At 38.3% G+C, this 17249-nt stretch overlaps 1 protein-coding gene across 1 annotated transcript in view; it reads right to left on the reverse strand.

The window, feature by feature from the left end:
* The window catches only part of LOC308696808 (fibrocystin-L-like), a gene marked incomplete at both ends in the record, with an annotated part of 49791 nt that overhangs the window by 22161 nt on the left and 10381 nt on the right, over positions 1 to 17249 (reverse strand). Inside the window, 20 exons of the mRNA XM_081375707.1 lie at positions 489 to 737; positions 1456 to 2431; positions 4045 to 4250; positions 4392 to 4562; positions 5497 to 5685; positions 6697 to 6801; positions 6976 to 7118; positions 7274 to 7466; positions 9404 to 9536; positions 10559 to 10680; positions 10960 to 11118; positions 12237 to 12344; positions 12428 to 12533; positions 12863 to 12985; positions 13439 to 13593; positions 13823 to 13958; positions 14183 to 14346; positions 14563 to 14723; positions 16712 to 16833; positions 16936 to 17094. Of these exons, the coding sequence (XP_081231833.1) occupies positions 489 to 737; positions 1456 to 2431; positions 4045 to 4250; positions 4392 to 4562; positions 5497 to 5685; positions 6697 to 6801; positions 6976 to 7118; positions 7274 to 7466; positions 9404 to 9536; positions 10559 to 10680; positions 10960 to 11118; positions 12237 to 12344; positions 12428 to 12533; positions 12863 to 12985; positions 13439 to 13593; positions 13823 to 13958; positions 14183 to 14346; positions 14563 to 14723; positions 16712 to 16833; positions 16936 to 17094 (3880 nt within the window). The remainder of the gene's footprint in view (positions 1 to 488; positions 738 to 1455; positions 2432 to 4044; positions 4251 to 4391; positions 4563 to 5496; positions 5686 to 6696; positions 6802 to 6975; positions 7119 to 7273; positions 7467 to 9403; positions 9537 to 10558; positions 10681 to 10959; positions 11119 to 12236; positions 12345 to 12427; positions 12534 to 12862; positions 12986 to 13438; positions 13594 to 13822; positions 13959 to 14182; positions 14347 to 14562; positions 14724 to 16711; positions 16834 to 16935; positions 17095 to 17249) is intronic.

Here is a 17249-nt window from a genome sequence, read left to right on the forward strand (position 1 = left end):
TTTTTATTTTTTTATTTGTTTGTTTTGTTTTTTGCAAAGAAATTAATACTTTTATTGAGTAAGGATATATTAAATTGATCAAATGCAACAGTAACAACATTTATAATGTTACTGTCATGATTATTTAGTCTTTTTTTGTTAAGTTTCATTTTCATGGACTTTTACTTATTTTGTCATTCTTTCCTGTTGTCTTTGTTCATGTTTCCCACCACTTGTTTGTTACAATGGATATTCATATAATGAAAAGCTAAATTATTACTATTTTGTACAACCCACCTTTAAATTTTTTTACAAGTTATTAGTTTTAACTTGGTACTATAATATCTATATTCTATAGAATGACAAAAGTCGCTTATTTCCATGTAACTAGGCACATTTTCTTCTAAGTCTGCTGAAATTTTACACAAGGTTTGAAAATTTGCCAGTCAGTTTTGCTATATTCTGTCCATACTGACAAATCTTTTACCCTAGAGAAAGATTTTGATTACCCTCATTCGGTGTGACCCCTGTCAGCAGCAGCTCATAGGTGAAGACAGACTGGGTCAAGGCATGACCTTTGACCTGATGGTGAAAAATGACTGGGAAAGTTCCTCCTGCATGTTCTCCAACAGTGCACAGCAACTGCATATTTGTGATGGATGTCACGCTACAAGCCACACCGCCGATCTCGAAGGAGACGAGTGCTACATCTGTGCCAAAGCCAGAACCAGAGACGGTGATCTCTGTTTCACCCGAACCTGCGATGAAGGTATTATGTCTGTAGCATTCCTACGAAGTGTTGTGATGTTCAATAGTTCAAGTGTTGCAGAGATAAAATATATTTTTGAGGCCAGAACTTGGAAATTAGTTCATTTTTTAGCACTTCTGGTCCCATCAATCTGAAGACAATGGTTTTTCGTTTAAATGCTTAAAATAAGGTCTGTGGTTAACACAATCTCAAGATATTTTTATGTTTTATTCTACGACATAAAATACATAACTCTTGTAATTTTTTTCAAAGCTTTTACTTGTCTTGATGAATGCTGTTGCTAACAAGTAGCTAAATGGGACTACAGATGTTGTCTGAGATATTATCACGCCGAACAGGTAAACTCATTGAAAATGTTTTTTTTTATTTAAATAAAGACCCAAAGGAAAATCCTGAAGCTTAATGGTGGTGACATTGAAGTCACGCAGCCATTTATAGCCTATGTTTAGCTCTTTACCTCTGGCAAGTTGTTCATTTGTGAAATGATCATAATGAACAAAACGAGTAAGAATCCAAACTTTTGTTGGACATAGAGATTAATTTATGCAATAATCCAAAAGCCAATAGAAAAATCCTATTTGTTTTTTGTCGAGTGAACAAGGGTGATGATAACTTTTGGATTGGCCTACAAAAATATGTAATCTCTGCAGCACTCCATAGTAAATGCCACTAATTATATTATTTTTTAATGTAATGCATGTTCGTACCTGTTATAGGACTGATGGAGGTGATGTTTGGAGTTTGTCCCCTAGAGTAGTTGAAATGTTGAGGTGGATACACAACATCAAACACCTTAATGTTCACCTGCACCTGTCCCTCTGCATGAGGAGGTGTCATGCACCTCACTGTGTCTGGAGTCACATCTAAGATCCTGCAGGGGGAGTTAGCGAGCTTCACGGTTGTATTTCCTGCCACAAAGCCATTTCCTGTGATCAAGAGTGGAGTTCCTCCAGCAATGCTGCCTGATGTTGGGTTGATGCTGGCTTGTGCTATGCTGGTCAGGGTGGCTTCTCCAGTGGCAAGGCCTTTTCTCATGACCACCACCTGTAGGACATGCGTGCCAGCGGGAAGGGCACCAACTAAAACAGTGATGTTGTTATCAGTGACTTCTGTGACTTCCAGCAGGATGTTGGCCGCAGATACCATTAGATCAGCAGAGTTGTTCCCAAATCCACTTCCAGTGACCTCAACGGTGGTGGCGTTTCCACTAACCGAGTTAGGGAACACTGTGGAGACGTACGGTGTAATGGAGTCGGAATATTCAAACGTGCAATCAAAACTGCATGAGGAAGAGATGGAGTTGACGAAAACTGCAACGTTTCCCCTGCGAGCTGCAGACGGTGAGGTATCGCAAACCACTTGGGTGTAGTTCATGAAAACCACGTTACATGGAATGTTTGCTACCGTAACTGAACCATTCGAGAACCCAGAACCAGAGATGAAGAGACGAGTATAGCCTGTGGTGCTGCCCACCAAGGGAAAGACAGAATCGACCACGGGTAGAACTACAAATCTGCGGTCATACTCTTTCGGCATGTACAGGATGGCGGTGCCAAGGTTGTTGATTCTGACACTTACGGGTAAAGGGATTCCCACTGGTGCTCCGCTGTCAGGACTGAGTTTGCAGTTAATCTCAGTGGAGGTGCTGTTGATAACGCTGCATGGACGATCTCCAACTTTGACCTTTGGTAGGCAAAAAAATAAGGACATTCCTTTTCACTATGCTGCCCAAAAGTGAGTGAATTTACAGTGAATATTGTTATAATATTTCATTCAATGATAAACTGTATATAATGGATTTTTGTTGCTTTTTTCCCTTTTATTTTTTTGGCAAACAGAAACAGATCATTGGGTAACTCAAGATGAGCCCATCTCTAATGAACTTCTGTTCATTAATTTTCCAAAGTTCCTCTTTTGTTTTAAAATAATGTTTTTCATTTGTTTTTCCAGAAACAATATCTAAACATCCTTAAAAAAAAATGTATTAAGTTGAGAATAAATACTACATAATATTAAGATTTGTTTTCAAAGACTGTACTTTGAATATCTGTTCCCTTTCACAAGTGAACTTGCACTGTGTCCTGAGAACAAGCCAGGAAGAGCAGGAGATGGCTGCAGAGGGTGAGGAAGATGAGTCATCTGAGCCCTCTTGGCCTCCATGCCCTGCAAATGCTGAGCCGCTGGGGGTAATGGAACGCGCTTCGGCCAGACTCCAGCTGCCATGGCTCCCATGGTGTGAGGGAACGAACTGCTCGCGGCTGACTCAACGAGTGTTTTTTTTTATGACCATAACCCCCCAGCTCCCATGAGCCTTCCATTCCTTCCTGGCATGGAAGAATCCGTACTCAGCCCGCATCCATCGATATCAGCATGCGAATTATGCAAATGTCAAGGGTATGCGTGGGCATGGGTACGTGTCGATGCCCCCCATCGACGAGACGTTTGCAAACTATCTCGTGGTTGGGGTAGCATCGACTCTGAAGGCTCTGGCCCTGTCTTCAAAGCCAATGCTCTTTGAGACCGTGACCATAGACCTGCATTATAGGACTGACAGACAAGAACGGTTTGACCTAAAAATATCAAAATTGAAACTACTGCGGAAAAAAAGACACCTACATCTTGGATGCCCTTGAGGTAAGCTAACACATACCAAAATTTAATTTCAAAGTGAACTATCCCTTTAAGTCCTTTGTCTAGCAGATTTTTCAACTTGTTTTTCCACTTGTGTTTCACTTGTAGTGAAAAAACATAGTCTTATTAAAGATACATTCTCTGAAAACAAGCCTTAAAATCGTACGCACTGTTGCTTCTCAAGTAAATTTCATGTAGCTATTTGAAAATAACCATTGAATTCATTTATGATAATATGGGGTGATTTATGAAAGTTTTTAAAGTAGTATTTTAGTTAGAAAGATACATAAAATGAAGTGAATATAGAAACATATTTAAATTTAATTTAAAGCATATCTGAATCAATATTATTTGTTAGAGAAATAAAATAAAAGTGTCAAGATTTTGATTAGTTGGAGAATAAATAAAAAAATGGGTAAAATTAGTGATTTTTTTTTATTTGAGGATAAAAGTAAATTTTGCTTAGTTTTTTCCCAACTGTTATAAATGGTTGAATTGTATACATTTAAATTTCTAGGCCAAAGTAATTAATGTATCTTTAATAAATTTGGATAAAAATGTACTTTTTTTTTGCATTATATTTCAGTGACATCTGTCGGGTGTTTGGGGCATTCCAAAAAAAACCTTTCAGCACCTTTAATGCCAAGCTGACCACTGAAACTCACCTCGTTTGCACAGTTAATGTTGCTAAAGCCAGATCCATTGATGTTGATGATGTCATGTGTGGTACCATGGTCAGGCGTAATGTGGTACACAGTGGGGCTGGCACAAGAAGTAAAACTGAAGTAGTGACCGTCCGAGGTATCATTCAATTCCAGCTGATCTTGAAAACAGTCCAAAGTGGCCATACACTCAGATGAGTTCATTTGTCCTGAAACTGGGGAGGACACAAATGACAATTAGGATGATTTTACTTACCAATTCCTTACCCAAAAACTATAGCTTGTGCTGAAATTTCAAATTTTTAAAATATAATTTTGAGTTAAATTATGAATATAGGTTGTCATTGTACCTATATTCATAGAGGCCTGTATTCCTGTCACAAACACCTGAAGCCCAACAGTGCTTTTCTCCAGAGGCATAACAGTCACCACTCCCTGTAGTGTCTTCTGTTTGCCAGAGTCAATGTAACCGCTGCTGTAGTAGTAAACTCCAGGAGATGTGAAACGATAGGCAAAAAACCCTAATAATAAAACAGACACAAGAAGATCAGATTTTGTTCCTCCTCAATCAAACTAGCATCATATTTCCAGCTTTCATTGTCATTTACAGGAATAACAACTTACATTTAAAAGGCATTTGTTGTGTTTGTCTAGCAAAAGCATTTGTTATGTTTGTCTAGCAATAGCAAAATACAGTGCTTTCTGCTCAATGACTGCTGTGTAATTATGTTGTAATTATAGTTAATTAGAGAGCAGACACCTTGGGTTTACTCTTCATGAAATCTGAGACTCTCACAAAGCAAATGCTTGTCTGGATCAGGGGTATTTAATCACATTTCCCCGGGGACCAGTCTCTAATGTCAGAAAGATCAGGGTAATCAAAAGCCACTTACACTGTTTCAGAGTCAATTTATTGTACTATATGTGACCCAAAAATAAATAAATAAATACAACTTTCAAGCTGGCATACTTTCACCATACAAATTATTCCAAAGTTACTATACAGAAAATAGGATAGTGCCTTCAGGCAACTAATTTGGGTTTAGGAAAACAACTTTAGACTGATAAATAAAATAAATAAAAAATAACAATCCTTAGGCGAATAAAAAAGAAAAGTTTCACTTGTCTATGAAGATATCTTGCACAATAATGCACTTTTTATTTATAGTATTTATATTTAAATAGTATATTTATGAATTAACTTGCATATTAATGAACACCATCTGATTATTTACATAATATTCATGGTTTGTGTTTTTTGATTCCTATAGTTACATAGAGTCTCTTTATAAGAATTAGACTAGAAAATTAAAAATTTTAAGTGAGGACTGGTTTTCAAAATAGTGTTCAGGAAAATGTTGTTCTCACAAACAGTTTGTGTAGTTGTTTGTCTGCTTAATGTAAATTTGAATGAGCAGGTTTAACACACAGGTTGTAAGATAGTAGTTTTTGTACCTTTGGCAGTTCCTGTGTCTCCACTGCTGAAAGCAATGCCATCATAGTCTGTGCTGCTGGGACTGGACACACTGAAGACCCTGTAGCTCAGACCGGGCACAAAAGCTGGTGCGTCCCAACGCCAAACCACTGTGTCCCCCACTGAGGCTATTATGCCAGAGGGACTCCAGGCGTAACCCTGACCGTACACTGAACACATATGATGTTATTAACTCATTGCAAGTGGGCAAACAACCACATTTTATGACAATATACAATATAGAGGGATATTTTCCAGATTTTCAAAAGTCATTTATATCTAAATAAATACTTTATAATTAGAACACATATTTAGGAACACATATTTAATAGTTTGTTCAGGACCACTTACATTTACTTTTTCATTACCATTACTTTAAGATTTTGTTAATTTCTTTGTTTAAGCTTTTCATGACCTTTTAATATTTTATACTATTTTATTTCCATTACATTACTTTTTAATTTCCAGCATTTCTCCATTACGTTTCAAAAACTTTATTCATTTCCATAATTTTTGTTGCTTGTTTTTTTTTTTTTTTTCACTTTAAAATAATATCTCATTTGTTAACATTATTTAACTGTCCATTAACATGAAAAATAAACAGTACAACAGCATTTATTAATACTAATTTCGATATTTGCTGTACTAGTACATTTTTTAAATCAAAAGTTGTATTTGTTAACATTAGTTAACGATGCACTGTGAACTAGCATTAACTAATGTTAACAAATGTGAACTTATTTTAAAGTGTTACCATTTTTTCTTTACTTTTTTATTTCTTACACTGCAACGACTATAACGAGAATCCGTGTACATTTTCATATGTTCTGCACTGATTGTGAGGGAAAACTCGAATATATTTTTTTAAAATGAAAATATTTTGATGAACAGAGCAGAAACGTCATATTAAGCGAACACTCACTAGCATACAATGCTATTGAAAAATGTGTATGCTATTCTTTAACAATGTCAAGATTTTCATGGACCATAACAAGCTAAAGAAAAGTGTAAATTCTTCCGCTCAATCAGTGCTATGGAATATCAGGGTTTTTTTGCTGGCAGCTCTAGGTAAGTCTAGATAAGTCTGTGTCAATGTGCTGACAGCCATTGTTTCACTGTCTTTGATATATTCAGGTATTTTGTGCGTGACAGGAAAAGAGATAAAATTAAAGAGATATTACCGGGGTGGAAACCTTGGTTTGTCACGGTGAGTGTTTTATCTCTAGACTGGGTCACACATTCAAGCTGATGATCTGAAACGGCTGTCACTCGGCATTGTGTGTCCCCTGTACGAAACACACAACCGTGACTACAGTACTAAATAATCTAAACAATTGGTTTCAGTAATACACTGTTAAAGATCAAAGAGTAAATCAAAGTATTTTCACTGTAGTTTTAAACATGGGGAATATTTTAAAGAATGTTGATATATTCTTTTGTCCATTGTAGTCTTGTCTTACCTAGAGTGACATTATTGTCTGCTGCGACAGGGCTGAACCCGGAGCCAGTGATAGTGATGGTGGTTCCGCCATACAAAGACCCCAGAGATGGAGAAAAACTCGTGACCTCTAGAACATACTTTATGGTGGTATTAACGCCAGCACTGCAAACACAAAAAAACATTTAATCACTTTTAAAAAATTCACTTATGACTAAATTTCATTGCAAATGCAATTTCATAATTCATTCTACATTTGTAGCATAATATTTACATAGTTTGAAATCTAATGTTATGGAGTATAGTAAGTGATATGAGACCTGGTTAAGGTGTAACCTTGGTTTCCGACTCTCACACGGACATTGTACATAGCTGGGGGAAGTGTGGGTAACAGGCAGGTGATGTTTTCATTGGTCCACTGCAGCAATTCACACTCAGCTTCACCAATCAAAACAGAGCTGCCATTAGCCTGCGCCCCAAAATTTGTGCCCAAGATGGTGAGAATCCTGTGCCCTTTATCAAAAAAGATCAGTGAAAACAGGGTAAAATTAATCGCTGTTCTTGTAAGATTGTGAGGGATGGTGACAATGAGGAAGTTCAATACAAAATTGATTGTTTACAGATTTCAGTGTTATTGACAGGTCCTTTTAAGAAACATCACGCTATTGATTGTCCTTCACTGCAGACAAACCGGCTTTTCTGATTGCGTGACATTAGCTAAACCCAGTGGAATTATCTAGCGTGTACACAAGTGCTGGAAAGGACTGTTAGCTGAACTTTGTCTGGAGGCCTATTGGGGGTTTACTGCTGTAACCAAGATGAAAACGCAGATCAGAACAATGGGGTGGGAAAGAAACACTTGACACCTGAATGTGATTCTATCTGTTTGTTTGTTTGTATCCCATGACTTTCACCTTCATTGTCATGTCTCTCTAATAACAGAAGCTAACCATTGTTTAATTTGAATATGAAAGCAGTGGATTTCATTAATTATAGGTTGGACACTTTTTAGGGGCTTATTATGTTGAAAGTTTCTAGAGTTTCTGTCACGTACATCTCGAAATTGAAGCCTACTGTTGCTATCAGCAGTTCAAAGGGTAGCCGTGACTACAGGCTTTTTGGAATAAAGGCAGCTGATAGATCAAAATCTCAACACAATATTTCCTTCTTACATAAATGGTCCGAAATGGACACTCGCAAACTGAGTAAAAATTTATTTTGGGGGTAATGTTAATATATTTGAAAAAAGGAACATAAGACATGGTTCACATTGCATTGTGAAACTTACAGCGTGGTCCTCGTTGATCAAAGAGACGTGCCCTATTCAAATAAAAGATATACAAATGATTGCTAAAGAAAACATTTTGTGACGCATGTCTTCTATCAATTTCCTCCTCAGTGGAAAATTTACCATCAGGAGTTTATCTAGGGCACTTTCTTTTCTACAACTGAACATATATTATTAATTTGATTCATAATTAAGTCGGAACTGTTAAACAGATTATGTGGTCTATTCGCTGGTTTTAAACCTGGTGTGAAAAAGATCTGACTATTGATTTTAAAACAATAACCAATATTGACCTAAACCAGGCTTTCCATCAGTTTTATGGCACAGTGAAAAACAGGAAAGGTGAACCCTACGGTTTCAGCAGTTATGTCGGTCTATGTGCAGGGATTAACCGGTACATAAATGATCCACCAATCAGCCGAACCTGAGAGTATTTATGAAACTGCTGATCTACTGGGATTTTCACACAAAAAAAACCCCCATCTCTAGGGTTAACAGAGAATGGATGAAAAAGAGAAAATATCCAGTGAGCGGCAGTTCTGTGGGTGAAAATGCCTTGTTGATGCCAGAGGTCAGAGGAGAATGGCCGGACTAGTTTGTGCTGATAGAAAGGCAACAGTAACTCAAATAGCCACTTGTTACAACCGAGGATTGCAGAAGAGCATTTTTTGAATGCCCAATATGTCGAACCTTGAAGCAGATACACTACAGCAGCAGAAGACCACACTGGGTGACACTCCATTCAGCTAAGACCAGGAAACTGAGGCTACAACTTGCACAGGCTCACCAAAACTGGTCAACAGAAGACTGGAAAAACATTCTTGATTTATGCTGCAACATTCAGATGGTAGGGTCAGAATTGGTGTAATCAACATGAAAGCATCAGAACACAATTAGTTGTTGACTGTTTGCAAACATAGAATGAGACCAACTATAGGGCACCAATTTTGATAAGGTGTATTGTAGATGTATATGTATTGAAAAACATATTTGAACATCTAAATCAATTCAGGCTACTTGTCAATGTCACGGTCTGGGTCTAATGTAATGTCTGATGAAAAGGGCCCAGCTTCTTTAACGTTTTAAGGTCATGGGTTCAATCCCCAGGGAATACATGGACTGTTAAACATATCTGCCCTGAATTGGTCAAAAAATATCTTACCGAATACTGTTGTAGTTTGTGGGCTCACAGATGTGATTAAGGCCGTCAGAGTGCTGTTGTATGTGAACGAGCCATTTGATATTGCTGTCATCTCTGCCGTGGTCAGTGTTACTGTCTGTTCACCTTCTGACCCCTGATTGATGTCATACACAAGATTCATGTATAAAGGTTTCATGGATTCAATATTGTCCAGCATATAAGTTTTTTTAAGGGGGGAGGGGGGATACATTAAAGGGTTAGTTCACCCAAAATTTAAAATTCTGTCATTAATTATTTACCCGCATTTCGTTCCACACCCATAAGACTTTCGTTCATCTTCGGAACACAAGTGTGACTCTAGTGGATTTTATGAAGTGACACAAATGCTTTGTTTGCGCAAAAAAACATAATTTAACTCTCCCCCAACTGAATTGCCCATATTTTCGTAAATAAAGTAAATTATGTTTTTTTTTTTGTGTGTGTAAACAAAGCACTTGCATCTTTTACGGGTGTGGAACGACATAAGGGTGAGTAATTAATGACAGAATTACCATTTATGGGTGAACAATCCTTTTAATGGGGGAAATCCACTAAGATTGCAAACAATTGTAGGTGGATCCTATCGCATAAGAGATAATATTCCACATCCAGGCACTCACATATGAAAAAGGGCTACATATTATAAAAACAGCCATGCATATCTGGGCTGATATGCATTGGTGTTTTACAATATGTAGCCCTGCCCTAGAAATTAAGGCTTTTTAAAAGATACAAATCTATGTGAGTGCCTGGATGTGGAATATTATCTCTTCTATGCAATAGGATCAACCTATAATTGTTTGTGTCTTGTTCCCCTTCTGGAGCACCCATAGTTTTATTTATTTATTTATTTTAACCAGATGCACTCATGGATTACATTTTTTTTTTGTACTAAATGTAATTCAAGTCAGTTCTAAATGCCAGGTTGTGGAGCATGGGGATGCAAAATATTTTAAATGCAATTCCATTCAAAGTGGTGCAATTGTTTAGTGAATTCAACCATAGGAGTCTGTTAATTCTAATAAAAAATATTAATAATAATACATTTTATATTATATCACACATTAAAGATTTATAACCAATTTAGAATCTTAAATTTTCTGAAAATCGTCATGGTAAATCAAGCTCTTCACTTACAGCCGGAACTATGCATCTCAGCTGGAAAAGTTCCACTTCTATAATGTTACATGGCTGAGTGCCAATGGTAACTGTGGTATCGTTCCTGAATCCATAGCCTGACACTGTCAGAATCGTCCCTCCTGTAAAGCCATACAAAAAAAAAAGATCGTGCTAGTAGCTAATTGTAAGTAACAGTCATAAGATATGTTGGGATAACATCAGTAAGCAAATTTTGGACACACCAAATCCTATTTTGAAATTAATGTTTCAGTTCAACTTGTCATTTAAATTGTTCTGTTTTTATTATTTAAAAAAAAATCATTTTAAAAATATTAAATAGAAGCATTTTTACTAGTGGTACTATATATATATATATATTACACTCTATTGTATGAAGATAATTGTAATGCTACATGTACCTGCTACACTTCCTGTTATGGGGTTTATGGAAGTCACTCCCAACAGGTGTGTAAACAAGCTGTTGTTATGATATCGGGCATTTCCCAGCACAGAGAAACTCAGAGAGACTGGCTGTACACCTGCACTTGCAGGACCGACCTGGCAGGTTATAGAAGTATCTGAAACACAAATAAATCATTTGAACAGACGTTCACTTAAATAGTGTATAAAGGAAAAGTTCACTAAAAAATAAAAGTTCTCTCATCATTTACTCACCTAAAAATGTTTTGTGTTGTGTGAAAAATAAAAGGAGTGAATAGTGATTTATCATACAAAGCAATCAAGTGACTTCTGAAGACTTGTGCTCTGTATTCCATTTTTATGATACTTTTACAGAGCTTTGTATTCATAGCTTGACTAGTATAATTCTTAGTACCCCTATTATGCTTTTTTGAATATTACTTTTCATGTAGTGTGTAACTGTTTGTGAATGTAAAAGGTCTGCAGTTTTGAAAGATCAAAGTGCACAGCAAAAAAAGTTGTTGTCTCCTAAAAGAAATAATCGATTCTGAGCTCAACTCATCAGCGAACAACCTCTACTTTGACCCACCCTCTAACTCCAACACAAGTTGTAGCTGACACTTGGAAGAGCCCTGGTTCGTGTTGTTGACGTGGAGAAGATGATGTTTTCCGCACTGCAAAAGCAAATCCACTTTACATGCACTTCCAAAGAATGAGGACTCATGCTTGAATTTATACGGAAAAACCGACGGCATCGTTACTGTTCATATCACAGTGTATCAAGCACTGACAAAGCCTCCGGAGCTGAAATTCAGATATGGTAACGGTTGTTTCCTTTCCAACACATGCTGTAAGCTGTAGCCCAATTACAACAGACTGAGCCGTCTGACCAATCAGAGCAGAGTAGGCTTACGGAATTGAGGGGTTTAACTGAACCTTCAAACAAACCGTTTACAGACTATTTGAGAAATTAGATGACGTGCGATGTATATTATGAGAAAATGAAAGTGTTTTTTGACCTTGGATGCATGTACCTATTGTAGGAGGAAATTTTAAAATAACCTTTAATTTTAAAGCATAGGGGCACTTAAATGTCTAAGTTTGTGTTTCACAGAAGTCATATGGGTTTGGAACAACATTAATGTGAGTAAATTAGGACAATATCTTAATATCTCTTAAATATTACCTATGATGTGATGTTTTTTTTACATTCTTTTAACAAAAAGTGACATGCCATCTGAATACAGCTTTTCACCATTACTGGGTTTTGACTTACTGGTAAGATGTAGAACAGAGCATTCCACATTTCCAATCTTTACAGTGACGTTTCCACCATCAAAACCAGATCCAGTTATGGTAAGAACTGTTCCCAGACTGCTTGATCCTGAAAGACAAGTTATATCAGTAATATAAATCATTATGAATGGAGATGAAAGCATTTATGCGAGACTTGATCATTTACTCTACCTTCTATAGGCGAGATCCCGGTCACTGTTGGGGTCTTCGGCTCACTCCAGGTAAAACCACAGTCCCCTGAGCACCATGATGGAATACCATTGATGAAAACTTCCACCTTAAAGATAAGCACACAAATATACTGTATCTACAAATATATAAATACATTTCTGTCATTAGACATCCTAAACCAAGGTTTCTCAACTGGTTTTGCTTTAGGACCAAGTTATTAAACTGGACTTAAGTTTACATTTATATTAAGAGGAGACCCAACACAGTACTAAAATAGAAAAAAAAAACTCTTTAGTTCAGCCATAACCCACTATGTAGCACTATTGAATTCTGCACACTATACACACCATCAGGTAACATGAGGAAGAGCCTTTATATGAACGATGTATTTTGGACAAACATTATTGCAGCAAAAGCAGTGAGTAAGAAATGCACCTGTGGTTTATTTGTGGGCACGCGCAGAAAGTCTCCCATAATTCTCTGTTTGAAGAGGCCTCCTTGCTCGGTCTCACGTGACGTCAATGAAGGGTTCACGCCAATGACATTGGAAGCATTGATCTGGTTAACATTATCAAAAAAATGTTAATTCAGCCATGTATGAAATGAAAAGTCAATTAAGATATCAATTTGGAGTTGGTAAGGTTTTTATATATATATATAGGTTTTTCAAAGTCTCTTATGCTCACCAAGGCTGCACATCCTTCAGAAATAATTCTGCTTAAGATATTGATTCTCAAGACTGGCCCCATTTTATTTTTTAATTTAATATCTTTTTCACTTTGAAATATTTCACATTGCAGAAGTCAAAATGGGTTGCAAACACCATTCCATTTTGACTTTAAGTTATGTTGTATATTTTAATTAATTGTACACATTAGATTTTAAATTTAGCACATTTAATTTTTTTAACCAAACACTTTATTTAAATTGCCATTACCACTTCTCATGAGCAGTTCCCCTGCTGTCTTGCAAACCCCAGTTCATTTTATTGTAATAGCACTCTGAACTTGCCTTTAACAGAGGCTGATTTCCAGGGATGGTGAGCCACTGTATGTACCAGCTGTAGCCTCTACAGTCTCCATATCTCTGCACCTGCAGCTGGCCGAGCTCTGGGATCCCCTGCAGGGCATACTGCAGGTCCGCAGCGCTGATGTCTACCGCCAGGCCTGGGAACACACAATGCACATACCAAATGAAAAACCAGATCACCTCTTGGAAGATTGTGGTTTATGTAGAAAAAAGTCTAGTACGCTATTCTAATTAGTACATTTTGGAATTGAGACATGATTAACAGTGTCCGACATCAAGAATCTGCTGTGAAACATTCCGTGTATTAAATTATTCAGTTATTTCCAGCAGCTAAAAAAAAAAGTAACAGACAAACCCACAGCTTACCTTCAACACGCCGGGCTAGGAACTCAACGTTAAAGGTTCCTGTGAGAGGGGGGCTGGCTTTCTGAGGGCGCATAATAGTGACAGTGGCATTCCCTTGGCTTTGACTCAGTAGGTCTCCTGTGCTGTTTGGCATCTTCTGTTGGACATAAATGAAGACTGAAAATTGAGAACATGGAAGGCTTACATGGATCATTTAACACAATTATGTGCACACAGTCGGGAGGAAAAACTCAAATGACGTCTTATGACAAGCAAATATTTTGTTGTCAACCATCACTTGTTATGACATCAGAAAGATCAGGAAGATCTAGCACTTCAAAACAGTCACTGTAGAATAAGTTCCATTTTACTCTAACTTACCTTCAGAAAGTCTATTTCAAACAGTGGGACACCAAAGCCACAGTTGTAAGGTGTCGCGGTGATCTCATAGCTGACTTGTGAAGCATTTGCTTGTTTGCTCACAATTATGTCTGAAAAGAAAAGTCCTGAACTGGCCAGAGCAGGTGGTCTTCTGTGGATTATAACTGAACACATGGATAGAGAAAATAGAACATTAAATTTAAAAATAGCATTTCAAAATAAAAATAAAAATCTTTTCAAATACAAAAAAAAAATGTTTAAATGATTTAATTATTAATAATTGCTTTGCCGATATATAACCTAATTATCATATCCATTATCCAGCATATTTACATCTATTCCACCATTCAAAGTTAAATTCTTAACTTATTCCTATTCACCATTAGAATCCAAAGCAGTCATTGCACGTCCAAGGTGAACAGCATCTATGAAGTAAACAGAGTTTGCCACTCCATACACACTGAACTGAAGAAGTTTGTAGTTGGAGCCTATGTTGTTTGTCTCTATGGAACTCAGGAGATCCACACACTTGTAGTTCCACCTGAGAATGACAATTTCAATTTTACATTATACTCACAACAAAAATTTCCTTGATATTGGTCTCATTTTGTTCCCATTCAGTCAGTCACGTTCAGCGTTACGTCGATACTGACGTATTGGGGTCTCGCCTGGGAGCCCAATCACCTCCAAGTGGTAACTAAACGAGCCAATGGAAATTGGCCAGTGAGATTTGCATGCCGAGTCACACCCACTCGGACATACAGGTATAAATATGACCGGCATTACTCAATTCATTCATACTTTGCTTCGGAGCAGAGCAGTTGTGACAGCGATCGCTCATTCAATTCATCTTCAGCAGTGAATTTCTTCTATAAAGAGCAAACAGAATTTTAATAGCTAAAAAGGAGATAATCTCCGAAAACAGCCATTTTAATTGCTTTGAAGCAGCTCGTCGTGGGAGATCTCTCTGCCGGTGTGAGGGCGTTATAAAGATGCCTTTGCGTCCATGTGTTTCTGGATGTGGTCGGTTCCTGACTTCATCTCACGGCCATGATTGCTGTCTCACATGTCTGGGCAGAGAGCATGCTGAGAGAGCATATGTGGATGGTACATGCTCTCACTGCGACCCCCACAGACCTCCCACTCCTCTAGTGTGCCATGAGCCGTCGAGTTGCCGACTGATGTTGTGGGTCCCTCTTGTGGGGCACATTGTGTCTCATTCAGCGCTCTGGATGAGGACTGGATTTCGATCCCTGAATCACAGAGTGGGCTTTTGTCCTCTGGAGAGGATGAGGATGAGCTGCCCCCCTCTGGGGTGGTTGCTCACGCCAAATCAGATTCAGAGTTGATGGCCATGCTTGCCTGGGCCGTCGCAGGCATCAGGCTCGAGTGGAACCCTTCACCGTGTCCCGAGTGCTCGTGGTTGGATGATTGGTTCCTGGGTGCGGCGCACGGTTCACAGCCTCGTTCCGCCCCAGTGCCTTTCTTCCCGGAGGTTCAAGAGCAGGTTCAGAAGTCGTGGAAGGCACCTTTTAATGCCCGAAGCTGCTCTGTTGCCTACTCTACTCTCACTATACTTCAATGGCGGGGCCTCCAAGTTTTACGTGTACATTCCACAGATGGAGCGTGCCGTTGCGGTGCATTTTTATGTGATACAATCTCCGAGTGGAGCCGGTTTCTTCCCGTGTGTTGGGTACAATGCATTGCAAAATATGAAAAGACAATAAAGAAAAGCTATGCATGTGGCGGAAGACAAAACTTGAAATCCAATATAACATCTATAAAGACAGCCTTAATTCTCCGTAGCTTCCCTCTCCATTGGACTGGATACACTTCTCCAGCGTTAACAACACTGGCCTTGGCTGAAAAGCAATGGGAGTTGAGCTCTGAAGAACTCTTCCCCCCCGTGAAATGTCACAACAGAGGAACAGCAGCTACAGTATGACCATCCCCAGAGTAAGCCCTGTCCCTTCCATCCCTTTGGAATGGAGGACTACTCTCCTTGGGCTGACATGGGGCACTGGGTAGGTTACTACTATGTGAGGGCAGTTACCATAAGGGCATGCTATAGCTTGCCAGCATCTGCATCTCCGACACTTGTTACACAGTTCAGTGGCTATGGCGCTTTCCATAGGGACCACAATACATCAGTATTGTTGAACGTGACTGACTGAATGGGGACATCTAGGTTACTAATGTAACAGAGGCAATATGTCCCTTCTGCCACGGCCCTAAACCACCACTGAATGGCTGGGATCCTGTCTCTGCTCCTCAGCAAAACATGAATGAAGTGAGTAATGTTCAGGTGGGTGTGACTCGGCATGCAAATCTTATTGGCCAATGTCCATTCGCTCGTTTAGTTACTCCCAGACGAGACCCCAATACATCAGTATCGATATAAAGTCTCCGATCTCTAATTCAGGGAATGGGGGTTGCATTAGTAACCTAGACGTTCTCACATAAGTGATTAAGACAAATCCTCTAAAGGAAAGACAAAAGATTGCTATATGTTCAGTAGATTAAACTTACTCATCCGTTGAGTCAAACTGCACAGAGATGCGTATGTTCTCTTCCCGGAAATTATTTGCTGTCATGTAACTGAACATTATTCCCAGTTCATTCACCAGATGCCCTTTGTAGGCCAAACAGAGCTACAAAAAAATATATAACATATTTTTTATCTTTGAAGAGTTCATATACTGAGAAAAATCCATTAGTAAGGATGAGATACTGAGGTGTTTAGTGGAGCTTACAGTGTTGTATGTTTGTAGCAGTATTGGGCTGTAGATTGCTCCGGATGCTGTAATGTCATTGAAATTGAAGAGAATCTCTGGATTCTTCAGAGACCAGCGGCCACAGAAAGCCTCCGAATCAGTGACCCGGACCCCTCTGCGGCTTAGATCACCTGAAAACTGTTTGACAAGGAGAAAGCTCTAAAAACTGGACCAAAAGGTGATGTTTTCAACAAGATAACTGATGTCTATAATACTATACCTAATGTCACACATTATTTGCAAGGCAAACTTGACTTGATTTGAAATAAGTAGGCATGTCCTCTGCATGTAGA

This window comes from Scardinius erythrophthalmus (assembly GCF_964197995.2).
Source record: "Scardinius erythrophthalmus genome assembly, chromosome: 10".
NCBI classification, from domain to species: Eukaryota; Metazoa; Chordata; class Actinopteri; order Cypriniformes; family Leuciscidae; genus Scardinius; species Scardinius erythrophthalmus.